Source organism: Populus euphratica, unplaced genomic scaffold (assembly GCF_000495115.2).
Source record: "Populus euphratica unplaced genomic scaffold, PopEup_1.0 scaffold134.1, whole genome shotgun sequence".
Classification (NCBI taxonomy): domain Eukaryota; kingdom Viridiplantae; phylum Streptophyta; class Magnoliopsida; order Malpighiales; family Salicaceae; genus Populus; species Populus euphratica.
This window is the reverse complement of record NW_011500021.1, coordinates 471,367-486,541: the sequence shown is the minus strand read 5'-3', so window position 1 is coordinate 486,541 and position 15,175 is coordinate 471,367. Positions and strand designations below refer to the sequence as shown.

Genomic DNA, 15,175 nt, shown 5'->3' with positions numbered 1-15,175 from the left:
CATGGTAATGATGAACCTGAATTTTGAACCCTGCGATTTGCACAAATCGAAGCAGTTCCACCAGTGGCAAAGCTTCTCAGATTTGATGCCCACAACTCTGACGTTGCACTTGTCATGTATGGCCCGACATACAACGGGACAGAAGATCATTTCTCACAATGGGACCAAATTGGTTTGGTCAATTTTATTCTTTTTTAATTTAATTCAACACCACTTAGTTAGATGGAAATCAATGTTTTTTATTTTTTATTTTCTATAAAAATATCCCAATATTATATCTTCAGCCATGAATTTACTAAGTTTGACTTAAACCAATTTTTTCATTGCTTTTAATTATTATTATTTTTTAAATTTGGCTCATTAATATTATGTTGCTTTGAAAATTAAATTTTTTAATTTTATTTAGTTTATTTTTTTTATAGAGTTATTCCGATTCAACTGCTAAGTTATAAATTTAGTTTGATTTTTGCTAAAGTAAAATGACAAAAAAATTATTATATTCAATTTTTTTAGGTGATGTATTTTTTAGAACTCATATATGTGATAGCTCAAAGAAACTTGTGTCAATATTTTTTTGTTTTTGTAAATTTTTTTCTTTTTTCTTTTGTTATTTTTATATACCAGAAATTGAGATGCATTTTTTTTTCTTTCTATACAATCATCTCATCTCATTTTAATTTAATTTTTATTTTGATAGTAAATAAGATTATTGAGATGTTTTAAAAATGTTATAAAGATATATTTTCATAATATCGCAAGTGTTCATCTTTTACATTGAATCATTGTTGTTTTTTCTCTTTATTTGTTGTCGATATCTTATTTTTTAATTATATTATTAAGTTAATTGAGTTTATTAAAATCATTTAACTTAATGACTAAAATAACAAAAAAAAAATTAAGTTGACTCTTATGATCCAAGAATAATACTTAACGAGTTAATCTGAGTGGACTCTAGTTGTTTTGTGTGTTATATTTTTAATTAATTTTTTTTAATTTTATCATTTTACATTGAGTTGATTAGGAATTGAATTTCATGATTTTTTTTTATTTTTTTTCTAATCTTAGTAGTCTCACGATCAAGATTGTAAGTTTTAACATTTTAACCTTGGTTAAATTAGATTTTTTTTTCTAAGAGGTTATCTTGTTCTCATGCTCTAAATCTTAGGTCCTTCAACATTGAATTTTTTTTTAATGGGTTATCATCGACTCATGATCTGAGTTGTAGATTTGACGGGATAATTTAATTGACTTGATTATTATTTTTTTTTAAACGGACTTTTTTCTTCAATTTTATCATTTAATATGTGTTTGATTGAAAATCAAACTTCATGACTTGTTTAAATTTTCTTATTATTAGATTATTCCGATCTCATGACCTAGTAATAGTGTTTAACGGGTTAACCTAGGTTGACTTGGTTTATTTTTTGTGTCATTTTTTAATTAAAATTTTTATAAATTTTATCGTTCAATATTGGATCTGACATGAGCGATTATAAATTGAGCTTCATAATTTATTTTAATTTACTCTTTATGAGGTTATCTCAGTTTTATAACCAAAGTTATAGATTTGAAAGTTAACTCAAGTTAAACCAGGTCATTTTTTTTTTATGAGGTTATATCAATTTGATGACTCATGTCAAGGATTTGGTGGATAGACTCGGGTTATTTTTTATGTTTCTTTTTAATTGATTTTTTTTAATCTTATCCTTCAACATTTGGCTAATTAGATATTGGAATTCATAATTTTTTTGATTTGTTTTCCATGATATTATCTCGGTTTTATGACCCAAGTCACAAGTTTTACAGGTTAACTCTGGCCACTCTTTTAGTTCCTTTTATAATTGATTTTTTTTTCAATTTCATCTTTAATCATTGAGTTGATTGAAAATTAAACTTTATAATTTACTTTAATTTGTTTTTATAGAGCTATCATAATCTTATAACTCGGATCGCATATTTAACACGTTAACCTGGGTTAATCTAACTCCATCTAATATATTATTATCTTAATATTATAAAAAGATATCATTTTGAAAATCTTTTTAATTAAACTATGTTTTTTACGAATTGTATGATTTGTTTTTAGATATGTAAAATCAATCAGATTATAACATATCAACTCTTATACAATTTAAATCTTATTTTACCGGAAAAAATATTAATAACACCTAAACATTCCTTTACATTCAAGAAAAATTTAACCCAACTCATGACATATCACAGTTTAATTATCTAGAGCTAAGTCTGTTTTTCTACAATACACAGCGACAGCGCTCGACTTCTGTTACTAATAATATCCTTCTGAAATCTCAATCTTTAAAGGTTGTCTTGAGGATGCGGGGAACGAAACATTCATTTGTACTTGTATACTTGCCTAAAGTAGATTCTCATTTTCTGCCGCTTTATCCACCTTCAGTTTCTGCCTAAAGCAGACTTTGATGCTAATCATTGTTGTCATCACGAAAATAAACACCAGAATGATCAAGATCATAGACCCAGTTCCACTTGACAATAAATGTACAACTGAAAAACCTGCACAAGTAATTATGATTTGAATGTTAAACTGATCTCCAGATCAAATTATTTACACGGTTGCATCTAAAAATGGCAGCAGAGGATCTAAATGGAAAACAAAAAACTTTAATACTTTAATTTCTCAAGGATGAAAAGGGCATAAGTGCTTAGTAATTGTGAAAAATGTGTGTGGGTACTGTAGATAATACTTATAAGTGGAAAAAAGTGAGTGTGACATTTTAGAAAATGGGTGCTCTCTCTGGTGCCCAGGACACTTCATCAAATACCCAGAAGGATTTTCCTAGTATTGTTTACAATTCAAAGTCATTGCCAATTTGACCAACCTGTTCCAGGCATCAGATCAGTAACCTCTTAGTCAGCAATGCCTAGTAGCTAGCAGTGGACCAGGATTAACACAAGCAGTTTATACTGTTGATCCACAATTTACACTTGACTACAAGCAGGAATGTTTTTGTTGTGTTTTTCAAGCTAGCAAACGTTATATTCAACGATCAATCCTGTTCTATTTACTGTGTTGTGACTGCAGATACAAAAACTGAAATGGCCGTTCTACAGAATTGCTATGTTAGAGAGGATCTGGAGGAAATGTAAAGATCACGAAAGGTGTTGACTTTACCTTTATCCTGTGCTATGCGGGGACAGCCTGTTTTCAGTCCTTCTTTGGACTGGAACACACACGAGCCTCCTCTTGATTCACAATCTTCACATCCAGGCAAACTCCAAGTCAATCCAAGGCCAAAACTATTGTCAGCAAGATAAGGACTGTATGAAAATGGAATGGGAATAGTTTTCAATTGCCTGCAAGAAAATGGCAGGTGAAACGAGGATTCTACGGTGTAAACATGATTCCTAGAGTCACTCAAGCATGAAACTTCGTTGAGAGAAGGCGAAAGCCTGGTTGAACAGTTGAGGTATGTGAAATTCTTCAAAAGATAGTAGTACCGGAAAGGTGTACCAGAGGGGTTGAGATTAAGAAAGACTTCATGGACACAATTTTTGGGGTCAAGAAGACTGAGTTTTCTGAAGTCATAAGAGATGGATATCACAACCAAGGGTCCATAAGATGGAAAATCAATCATGGTGGTGTTTTCTTTGCAGACAAGGTCGAAACCAGGTTGACCACAGTGCTGAGGCTGCCGGCCTGCTACCCGGAATGGGAAACGAATATCAGGACCGTCGTGACTGCACTTAACCGTTGGGCAGTTGGATTCAAGAGCCTTTATGGTTAGAAACATGGAGAAAAAGAGAATATAGAACATACAAGCATCCATTGTTTGTAATAACAAAGACGCAACTCACAAGGTCCGGCAATACTGAATAGTTTGGCTGCTTCTCCTTGCTTCTCCCCCCTCTCTATGTCATATAGAAAGACATGGCACAAAGACCTTGTCTGATTGATATGTACGCAAAATAAAATCCATTTATATAGATATTGTCAACTGTCAGCTTATAAAGAAAATATTTACCCCGCGCTATAAATTAATTGCCTTCTAAGTAACTTGTTTCCTAGTAATTTACTAACTTTACCAAGGAAGTCTTATCACTGCTTTTCCCAGTGGAACATACAAAGATGCAAACAAAATATATTATTTTCAATGGAAAAAAGCACTAGGAAGCAAGTTACTTAGACGGCAATTAATTAAATAATTAATTAATTTTTACTTTCCTTACTAGGCACCTCTTTTCTAGAGAACTTGGCCTACCTGACAAAGAAGGTTCCTGTGTTATGGAAACGTGAAGGAGGGGAGCTAGGGAAGCTTATTTTACAGTGTAATTATGGTTATTTTTTAAATAAATTTTTATATTAAAATATATATTAATATTATTTTTATTTTTAAAAAAAATTTTTAATATTAATATATTAATTTGAAACATTAAAAATATATTAATTTAAAATAAAAAAATAAAAATTTTTATTTTTTAAAATATTTTTAAAACGCATAAAAAAACATGGCTGATAAATAATAGCACGCCATAAGTAAAAGACCGGAAGACAGACGATCTCAACCGAGTGTGAGACTGCCCTAAGTCACATGTTTGCATTGTGGCGTTTATTTACTTTTAGTCTTTTACTCTTTTGTCATGCTGCTTTCGCTAAACAAGGTGCAAGAATATTTGCTTTACAAAAAGCAATGGGTTTCTTGCAAGTTTCCTCAGGCCTTCGAAATTCGGTTTAGGGGTATTCAAGAGGCTGGTTGGGACCCAACTAGGGCATAGGAACAAAGTTAGTAGCTTCAGGTTGACTAAAATCCAACCGATGGCCTCTCTTTCACGAAATCTTTAGGCCTCCCACGATTTGAACGTGGATTAATTCGAAAAACGAACTTCAAGGAAAATAATTTATCGTGTTCTTCACCCATTTTTCTTTTGTTTGACAGCATGTTGTATATTGTTAAAATCGAACACTGACGACCTTGCAAGAGATTCTGGACATCATGGCTAAAATTCATGCAATTCCACAGTATAAAAGTAAGTGGGTTGAATTCCTAACTGGGACATTGGTGTAATGGCAGAAGACTCGAAAAGTCAAGTTCAGACTTTTGTTGTTCAAGATGTGTAAATTACTCGTAGCCTTCCTACAAGCACTCTCTTTCTTTTTCTATTTTGTAGCTATCGAAAAAACCATAATTAGGTTCTTTGCATTTCAGCAATCAACTTTATTGCTTTTTACTGAAGTGATAACTACATTCAGGAATAGACATATTGAAAACTTCAGGAATCCATTTCGGCCACGCATTAAATGCTTGACTCGCTGGATTGGCATTCTATTATATCAGCGTGCACCGAACATGACCTTTTTCATTTGCATCAGAGTTCATGTCAATTCCAACTTTTTTTTAAAAAAAAGAAAGATATAAACGATCCACATCAAGCACTCCAACAAAGAGAGCTTCTTTGAAATTGATATATATGAGCAGCCCGATTAGGGTTGTCTAACTATGAAAGTACATAAGCTGTTTTGGTACGAGAAAAAGCTGAGGTATAATCATTTATCTAGAGAAATCACAGGCACTCTGGGGCGAGATTGTCATATACCAGGAAACATACACTGAAGCATTTAAATAATTCAGCCAAGGCACATTCTCCGATCTACTGAAGATCGTACACAACAGTACAAATAATAGAGACATCCAAGATAGAAAGAAAAGGAATAATTGCAGGACAAACCTTATAGGAGTTCCCTTGCTAGCCTCACTGGTTTCTCCTTTAAAAAGGCAACTTCACCATTTGGTGAAGCGAGCAGATGATGATTTGAACCCTCTTCTTCGCTCCTTGATGTTGTAGATGATCCAACAGATTCCAACCCATCATCGTCGTCATCTACATCAGTATTAGGATCAAGGTAAGAAAACATAATATTCATCAAAATACCAAACAACCACATGCAGAAGTCTCCTGGCCTTTACATGCACACACCAATGTAGAAGAGCAACACCCCTTCTTTACAATCAAAGCAGTCATTACAGTGACCTAGAGCTCAATCATTTGAATGGAAATGGTTTCACTAACTATTTATGCATTGTTCTATACATGAATGGCCACCTATGCAGGTAGAATAATTATGAGAGCCAAGCACAGTAAACTTCCTAGCATCCATGACCATCACCATTTAAGTCCCAAACAGGGAGACAGCTAGGACAATCTGTAGCCAGCAGGCAGTTTAGACCACAGATTTCCATTGTTCAAGTATGGCACCCAATCATTGCTATCACGATCCATTTTCTACATTATCAAAAAAATCAACAAAGAAATGCTCCTGAGGTTTGTTTCTGATTTATTGTACCAGGATGTTGTTGGGTGGCTCTACCTCTGCGTCACATGTGACTGTTAGTTTGCTTCCTGGGCTTTGACCCCATTTCTTATAAAAAAAAAGAAGTAATAAAGAATACACAGTAAATCTGAATACAATTTTATACAGAGCCTTCATCAACTTTGGACACCCATTAAGAAAATTTCTCTTACAGAAAAAATCTTGAATTAAAAGAGCAGAAACATGATTAATGGAACAAACTTACCAGAAAACGTTGGATGATCTGGAAGATGTCTAACTGCTGTGATCTGTATGCTTTCTGGCAGTAAACAATTACAGAAAGAACCTGAAACTTCAAATAAGAACTCCTTGATCAGATTGGGAAAAAAATAAAACTGGACCACAAAATCTAGTTTTAGCAGCTAGGCTATATAACCCACATTTATATTATTTGCAAATACAAAAATCAATGTTGGTTATTAAACAGTTATTGTTAACATGCAAACAGTGGGCCAGGCATAGCTGGATCCAGTTCTAACATATATTCCAACAAAGAGCCACATTTAGAGTTGCGTAATTTATTTATTTTACAAAAATAATTGGTTACTTGAGTGTGCAGAGTGCTAGGCCTAGAAGATCTCCGGTGGACTAGAAAGTAGCTTCTCATATAACATGATATGCGACTAACCTAATCGAGCCATTCGATTTATCCATCCAGGAATAGGCTTTCCAATTAATCGCTTACAGACTTCATCAGTAAAGTGGTTGCAATTCTTGGCAATCAAATGGTAGGTGTCTCCATGATATTCTGCAGAAAGATGTTCCATGAATGACCGAAATTCTGAACGAGACATGTTGGTGCTGCCCAATAACACAGACCGTCGAAAAATAAACCCTGGACAACTTCTTGGTTCCACCTCAAACACCCCACTGGTTGGGTACTCATGGGCTCCGAAGCCATACTCCATGCCATGTACTGATTGAAAGATTAGTTGCAACAAATTAGCATGCATAAATTTTCAAAAAAGATATGCTGTAGAAAACATGGACAGGTTGATATACTATTCACACAAACCTGATATTAGAGTAAAATACAAATCACTGAATTTGAAACATTAAGATGGTTAAAAAAATATTAATTCAGTTTGGTTTCGCTTGCCAACTAAAACTGAGATAAGAATTAAGGATTATCAAATTACCAGAGCTGTTAAAATTACTTTTAGCCAGATAAGAATTAAAATGCTTTTTTTTTTTTTTTTTTGCTTTAGGAGTTTGAGAGGGCAGTTGTTTGTGCCTCGATTTCCTATGAAATTTTTCTCCTGAATAACAAAAGTGATAGCGATCTTTACTGTTAGACCACTGGCATATAACTATTTACAAACAGCCACGGTCAGTGATTCAGATTAGAGCACTGCCAAATGCATATAGGAACTGTAGAAAACACATGTGAAGCAAGCAAATGACACCAAAAAGGTTTAAAGGAATCTTGCAGCATTATCTGATTAAATAACCCTAGTGCCATAAAAAATGATGAGATGTGATAAGCTGAGATCTGATGGCACTGCCTTAAAAGCACCCATAAAAACGCATTCTAAAGACAGTACCATGCTTGTAGGTGAAGTGGCAAACTCAAACTTGAGGGATCTTGCAATCATGAGAATTCTAGGTAGAGAGATAGAATGCTACAACACTTGAGTGGTTTTCTTGTAGCCCTTCCTGGTAATCACTTGATTCCATACCTAACTGATGTCAGCTATTAGGCTATCTGTCCCGGTCCTGCACACAGTAAGCAACTAGGCGAAGCACAGCACCGGTGATTTTAACTACGGTAACCTTGAATTATCACTTCCTAATTAAGCCTTTCCAGGAAAAGGAGTGTTAAAACCTTCCATCGTCTTGAAATTCATATCTCAGGGTCATACTAATGAACATCTAGAGGAAACTATCCTACATCCAGTACTGAGTTTTCCTTTTAACTCCAAAAGGAAAAGCTTCAATCAGATGTGACTAAGCCATCTCATGTCCACTATGTTAATACACAATGTGGTTAATTTTAAACAAAAGAACCCTAGAGAGGATTGTAACGAGAGGAGAATTGCGCCCATGTGTCTAGTGTACAGAAAAAGCTTCACTAACCTCACATACAGTTAGCTCTATCCAATCTGACCAGTGATTCTCAATCATGCAAATTTGAAAAGATGTTAGCATTACCCCCACAAAAAAAGCAAACATATTAAATATGAAATATGTTTCGGTATTCCAAATCATCTATATTGTATCTCTAACAATACTGCTGCCAAAAAGAATAAATGAACCCAAAATCAATGAAATTAACTCTGTATTGTTAGAGATACGCGATAGATTATTTGCAATATTTAAACATATTTTGTATTTAATATGTTTGCTTTTTTTGTGGGGGAGTTTTAACGTCTTTCCAATTTTCGCTGGTGATGCAACATCACTGGTGTTATTAAATTTCATATTTAACAACCAATTAACTTTACAAAAAAACAAGTAATAGAGAGAAACTAGAGGGCAAGCATTTCTATTTGAAAACCATATAGTGGCAAACAGGGGGGAATTGCCTAAATGCAGGGGAGTTGCTTATGCATAATGAAATTATAAGGCCACATCATTAGTCAGTTTACTTGCAAGTTAATGCAACCATTTTCTTCATGGCTACACCCAAATAACTTAAATAATCTCATCAGAGTTCAAAAAAATAGAAAACTTTAAGAGATTATATTATCTAAATGATATTAGCATAAAGAGTAGTGAAATTCACACTTTGCAACATACAATATTGTTTGCTAAAGAGATTGAACATTTGGATAACATTTTTCCAAAATTTACAGAACCTAATATAGATGAATCAAACTTTCTTTTCCACGTTATGTTTAAAAGTTGAAGGCAAATTATCAAAGCAAAAGAAGTCCTTCACAGTCAACATTATCAATACATTGTGGTTTCACAGTCTGGTACGATACAGATTTTACAAGGTAATTATTCAAGGTGCTTGTGAGTTTCTATGGTTGTTCTTTCAAATATTGAGCAGATTTAATAAAGGTCTGCTTCTTATCATCTCCGTCTACCCTCCTTTATATATTTCCAGTGCATTTTCCTGCACCCTCCCTCCTTACAGTAATTGGAGGATTACTTCATTTTTCCAATAAAAAATTAGGGAAGTCTTGTGAGCAGTGTCATTCAAATTCCCTTGCAGTAAGAAATGCTGCTTAGCACGATCTTTTTAGTGAACAATGAGCATTTCTAAAAGTTAGCCTATTTCCACAAATACATGGTGTCACCACAAAGTCCACAAAGAAGAGACCATCTGCCCTTGCTCACAATCCCTTCCAGTTTATAACTTTCATTCTAAAAGTTCGTGAATGTGCAGACCTCTGAAGAAAATAAACTAGCACAAATCTGCTCTTTGATCGCTCAAGATTAATTTAGGAAGATTAAGATGAGTTATGTTACATGTGCAGGATGACAGACATAAGAAAATTTGGATTGTGACTGTGTCCTCCCAATGAACAATAATTATTCTATTAGCATCTATAAAGCTAGATAATTTGCATATTTGTAAACAATATCTCTTTTGAATTAAATACAAAAAAGATTGCATTGCTTGCTTTCAGAATTAGAAGCACATTTAAGTCGCTATTTTACTGTATATTGCATCTTTTACTCCATGTCCACTTCATATTGGTCGAAACATTCTTTGACTGTGATAAATGCATCATAGAGATACATCTGTCCATGTCTCGAGATATCTTTGACTCTTATTTGCAAGAATTCTTTACTCTTAGTTGATCAACCCCATTGCAAACCCAAACTTCTTGTGTTGATCCTATAAAAAATGGCACACTTCTCTGGCTCATGATTCCCTCATCATGAATTTCAGCCTATCTTAAAAAGTCTCCAAAAATAGAAGTTTTACCCCAACATACCCCAACACCAAGAGCAAAATGAGAAATATATGCAGGTCGAACAGTGATCATCACTTGTAGTTTCCATTAGTCCACAACTATCATGCCAGAAGTGAAAAACCTAGAATACTCTCACAAGAAGCAAAATTCAACTAGAAATGCCAAAAGTATGCACAATTAAGCAGGGGAAAAAAAAGAATCTGTCATCCATTAAAAATCAATAAATTACCTTCAATACCGGAATGGAAGATCCCAAGACCAAACCAGTAGAGGTAGTTATTTATAGGTGTAAGATCATATATGTTAAGGTACAACATCACACGACTGCTCCCTCCATTACTCTGCTCCTTCTCCGAGCTTGTACTCGAGCTCGAGCTCAAAGGAAACAACCGCATTGTTTGCAATCAGCAACTCTGCAATTTATAGTCCAAAATTTCTATATCACAAGCTCACCATCCTCTACATCAATTCAACAGAGCCCTTAAAAAACATAATAACAGAAATATTACAAGAGCAGCATGGAAAACTGAAGCTGCGAAAAGTTTAAGCAAGCAGCCTGGTTGCTGTGAAAAGTGAAAAAAGTAGGGTGGGGGGATAAAAGAAAAATATGTTGACTGTTTAGTTTTTTTTTTAATTCTTTCTTGCATTTTCTCGGAAAACAAACAGAGGATACAAAGAGAGAGTTAGTTTACCAATAAACTGAGAGTGGAAGGAATTCAAGTGACAAACCCTAGCAAGAATAAAAAATTAGATACAAATAATCAGAAAAGAATTCAATTCTTACAGAAAAGAAATGGCAATATTTATTTATGAATGCAAGCGCAGAGAGCGTACGAAAGATTTTGTCAATATAGATAGATAGATAATTAGGAAATTGGGTTTCTCAGGTGTGAGAGGATTTGAATCAATTTCCGCTGTTCTTGTATTTCCTTCCAAGGGAGAGTGACAGAGAGATAGGTGGCTCCAATAATTAGAGCTTCTACGTGATAAAGTTAATTTTTATTTTTATTATTATTAATTGATTGATTGATTGATTTTTGGATTAGGAAATTGTGTTTGTCACCTCCTCCATTTTCTTAAAAAAAAAAAAAAAAAACATTCCATAATTCCGTATCTCTCGCAGTTTCACATGTTTCTCATTAAATGTAAATTTTTATGTTTTATCATTTTTTAACTTTAAAATGGCATAGATTTGTTTAAATTCTTATTTAAAATTATGTTTTTTAATTTATTTTGTATTTAAAATTATTTTTTATAGTTTTTTTTATTATTTTAATGTTGCTATATTAAAAAATATTATTTTAATTTATTTTCAAAAAAAAACTTTTAAAAAAAAATCACTGCTTCAGTATAATTTTTGCTGGTCAGTGTCCGCTGGACAGCTACACAGTTGATATTCAATCTATGGTTTATTTATTCCATAAATTATCTTTTATTTTCTATATAATAGTCAATATTGTTCGTCTTGGATCTCAAGGTTAAGAGAATTTTCAGAGTAGTTTTCGTATCAAAATTAAATTCTCTCCATACAGTTTTTTTTTTTTAAATTATCCATATCCCTATTAACTGTATTGACAGAAAATCCTTTCTTCAAATATTTTTTAAAAATTATTTTTTAAATGATAACATAAAAAACAAGCTATTTTGCTACAAAGGTGATTCTATTGAGTCAAATCAAATTAATGGACTTCATGTTAACACATTAGATGATTATCTTGTTTTAGTATTATGGTAATTATTGTTTTTTAAATTATTTTTTATTTAAAAACATATTAAAATAAAATATGTTTTATTTTTTAAAATTCATTTTTAACATCAATATGTAAAAACACTAAAAAAATAATTTTCAATAAAAAAATTATCTTTTAGACTAAAAAATTAATTTTAAATAAAAAAATTATCTTTTAGAAAACAGCAAAAACAAACAAAATACAAGGTAATCAAGAATAGAAGAGTCTTGTATGCAGACAAACATACCCACACAGAGGGACAGACACATTACTTTTCCTGGATAACGTGATGCCTCTGCAAGAATGGAAAGGAACGTATGATCCAAGCTTTTCTGCAAAAGCACAAAATGATTGAACATTCTATCAGATAAAAACATTAGTCACAGTCCAAAACCAGTGGCGAAGTTGAAATTTTTTAGTTATGTTCATTGGTCATTACAGTACTGTGCCTACCAATGATCCAAGCTACAGAGGTCTGAAATTCTGGATTTTAGAATATGCCTCTCAGACAAAACATATGTCACTGTTAGTTACGTGCAGAATTATTTTTGAAAAAAAATTAAAATTATTTTTTTATATTTTTAAATAATTTTAATGTGGTAATGTTAAAATAATACCCTGGATGTGCAGAAATTAAACAAGTGGATCATTACCTTCCAAAAAAGTAGCTGATAATAATAATAATAATCCGACGACTGCTACCTGAAAAATAAGAAATGTGTTTAAGTCACTGAACAGATAAAGCATTGTTAATCTTAATAATTAACCGAACTTTCAAATGGAAGCAGTGACCCGTCCTCCGGGGGACAATGCCTTCACATCATTGTCGCGCATCACACATGGCATTGTCTGTCTTTGCCTCTGAAAGCGGATATGGTAGTTGGAAAATGGATTTTGAGGCAGCCCGAAATTTATATATGTAAATAAATAACTAAATTAAAGCTGAAAAAGAAGATTAGGTGCTTGGGTCTGTATGCACAGTAAACTTGGCCCATCAAAAGAAAATGTAACATGTGTGGGCTTTTTATTTATTTATTAAGAATGGATAACATATAGTTAATTTTATTTTTTAAAAACAATTAAGATAAATAACGTGTTTTTTCCCTACCCAACTTCTCACCATCAAATACATGTTTGAAAAATCAGGTTAGTGGTTTTTTAACCTAAATATATCATTTTCAATTCATTTTATCTAAAAATATAATAAAAACTCATGTGTTATCAATAAACTAATACATCAACTCAAAACATCCTAAAAAACACAAAATTAAATTGAAAAAGAAAAATTATCTCTTGATCTATTTTTCGGCAAGAAAAAGGTAAAAAACCACCCCAGCATAAATTTTCTCATGGTATCAAAATTGTTGACACAAAAAATTATATTTTGTATAATCAAAATATGATCAAGACTTTTTATTTTTTAATGACTCTCTTTATTCTTTTTAAAATCTCAAAACAAAAATTAAAAAAAAAATAAAGTTATCACTAAAAGGTTTGTGAATTAAAAAAGAGAGAGATAGGTGGGTCAAAATGAATTTTTTTTCACGTGAATTTCACTCTGGACATGATTATTAAGCCATGTTTTATATTCTAGATTTTTATTTTTTAATTGTTTTTTTCTATAACAAAATATAAAAAATTAGTTATTAATTCGACCATAAAAAATAATAATGAACAAAACAAAAAAAAAATCACTACTTGAGTCCATAGTCCACCACTCCAGTGACATGTGAGGGAGTACATAGTATGCATGTACTATGCAAAACCCTGAACTCTTTTATTATTTTTTATAATTATAATTGTTTTATTTAATTGAACTGAAAAGGGCATAATTGAACTTCTGAAAAAGGGATAATTGTAGCTACTAAAGGCTTGGTGCTTTGGTTGGTCATCCGCCCGAGAACCCTTTAGATTTCTTCCTATTCAGGTCCAATATTCAGGTCCAAATGTAAGCCGCTCAGAATTTAATCAGCTCATCATGTAACACTAGTTTAACTCTGATTGGGTATCAGGACCGAATGCTTGTCCCTGATTCGGCGTTTGTTTACTTCACAGATGTAACAGATTGGCTCACCTCCATTTCTCTGACGTAATATATAGTGTAAATTAATTTAATTATTTAAAAAAAAAAACAAAGGAGAAGGAAGGACGAAGGAGGTTTTACTATGACACCAGAGACAAATTACTATTTATTAAAATAGGAATTTGATGAAATTGTTCTTGTCCCAAAAAAATCAGTAAACTATGTATTGAAAGCAAAATGTTTTTAGATAATGATACAATTACTATACCAATTGAGACAAATTACTATTTATTGAAAATAAATTTTCTTTTTATTTATTTATCTTGATGCAGGCGTGATAGCAAAATTATCCGAGTAATACGAGTTGGTTTAAGTTTTTTTTTGTATTTTTAATTAAAATTCTTCATTTTGTTATTATTTTTTAATATTGGATTATTCAATAATTAAAATTTATTATTTTATTTAATTTGACATCATGATTGGGTAAAAAATATTGTATCTTCATCTAAATATGCTAGAATCAAAAAAATTTGATCATTTTTTAATTATTATTTTTCTTGATTTTTGTTCTCCAATATTTTATTTATTAGAAACTGAATTTCAATTTTTTCAATTTTTATAGAGTTTTCATGTTTTTATTTGATTTATTAAAAATTGATTTATTAGCTATACAGGAGGAAAAAAACCGATCCAGCCTAAAGAATTCAAGACTAAATATAAAAGGTAATTAAAATTTAAAATCAATTAAAAATAATTAAAACCAAAAAAATGCATATCCTAGGTCTAATTTGAGAGTTTTAGTTGACCCCTCCTGTATAGCTAGGACTGTCGAACCATCCGAAAAACTGGTTTATAATTTCAGAGCGCATGTTTGACGCTCTCGTGCTTTAAACATATCGCAATACGTTTTCCACGTAGAACTTCTGAAAAAGGGATAATTGTAGCTAGTAGCTACTAAAGGCTAGGTGCTTTGGTTGGTCATCCGCACGAGAACCCTTTAGATTTCTTCCTCTTCAGGTCCAAATGTAAGCTGCTCAGAATTTAATCAGCTCGTCATGTAACACTTGTTTAACTCTGATTGGGTAACAGGACCGAATGCTTGTCCCTGATTCGGCGTTGTTTACTTCACAGATGCAACAGAATGGCTCACCTCCATTTCTCGGATACCTTCTGACGTAATATATAGTGTAAATTAATTAAAAAAAAA

At 32.2% G+C, this 15,175-nt stretch overlaps 2 protein-coding genes across 9 annotated transcripts; both read right to left on the bottom strand.

The window, feature by feature from the left end:
* Nucleotides 1-2,196: 2,196 nt before the first annotated feature.
* Nucleotides 2,197-4,108, bottom strand: LOC105141914 (RING-H2 finger protein ATL22-like). Its single transcript, XM_011049306.1, has 2 exons — nucleotides 3,152-4,108; nucleotides 2,197-2,532 (listed from the first exon to the last, which is right to left on the bottom strand). Exons 1-2 carry the CDS (start codon nucleotides 3,804-3,806, stop codon nucleotides 2,375-2,377), a joined length of 813 nt encoding a protein of 270 aa, XP_011047608.1. The 5' UTR covers nucleotides 3,807-4,108; the 3' UTR covers nucleotides 2,197-2,374.
* Nucleotides 4,109-5,406: 1,298 nt separating this feature from the next.
* On the bottom strand, nucleotides 5,407-11,218 carry LOC105141911 (PPPDE putative thiol peptidase family protein). Of its 8 annotated transcripts, none has more exons than XM_011049302.1 (6): nucleotides 11,050-11,217; nucleotides 10,908-10,945; nucleotides 10,445-10,695; nucleotides 6,975-7,262; nucleotides 6,552-6,638; nucleotides 5,407-5,856 (listed from the first exon to the last, which is right to left on the bottom strand). In XM_011049302.1, exons 3-6 carry the CDS (start codon nucleotides 10,608-10,610, stop codon nucleotides 5,705-5,707), a joined length of 693 nt encoding a protein of 230 aa, XP_011047604.1. In that variant the 5' UTR covers nucleotides 10,611-10,695; nucleotides 10,908-10,945; nucleotides 11,050-11,217; the 3' UTR covers nucleotides 5,407-5,704. The 8 variants fall into 8 exon arrangements, with proteins under 8 accessions (XP_011047604.1, XP_011047605.1, XP_011047601.1 ...); XM_011049303.1 differs by having other exon boundaries at nucleotides 10,445-10,674; XM_011049299.1 differs by having other exon boundaries at nucleotides 10,445-10,628.
* Nucleotides 11,219-15,175: the final 3,957 nt, after the last annotated feature.

Excerpts from the sequence above, each read along its gene's own strand:
- LOC105141914 (XM_011049306.1), bottom strand. The coding sequence starts at position 3,806 with ATGGATGCTTGTATGTTCTATATTCTCTTTTTCTCCATGTTTCTAACC. Across the intron at positions 2,533-3,151 it reads CCGCATAGCACAGGATAAAG|GTTTTTCAGTTGTACATTTA; the intron begins GTAAAGTCAACA and ends TTACTTGTGCAG.
- LOC105141911 (XM_011049300.1), bottom strand. The coding sequence starts at position 10,610 with ATGCGGTTGTTTCCTTTGAGCTCGAGCTCGAGTACAAGCTCGGAGAAG. Across the intron at positions 7,263-10,444 it reads CTTCCATTCCGGTATTGAAG|TACATGGCATGGAGTATGGC; the intron begins GTAATTTATTGA and ends TCTTTCAATCAG. Across the intron at positions 6,639-6,974 it reads AAATCGAATGGCTCGATTAG|TTTCAGGTTCTTTCTGTAAT; the intron begins GTTAGTCGCATA and ends TCTTATTTGAAG.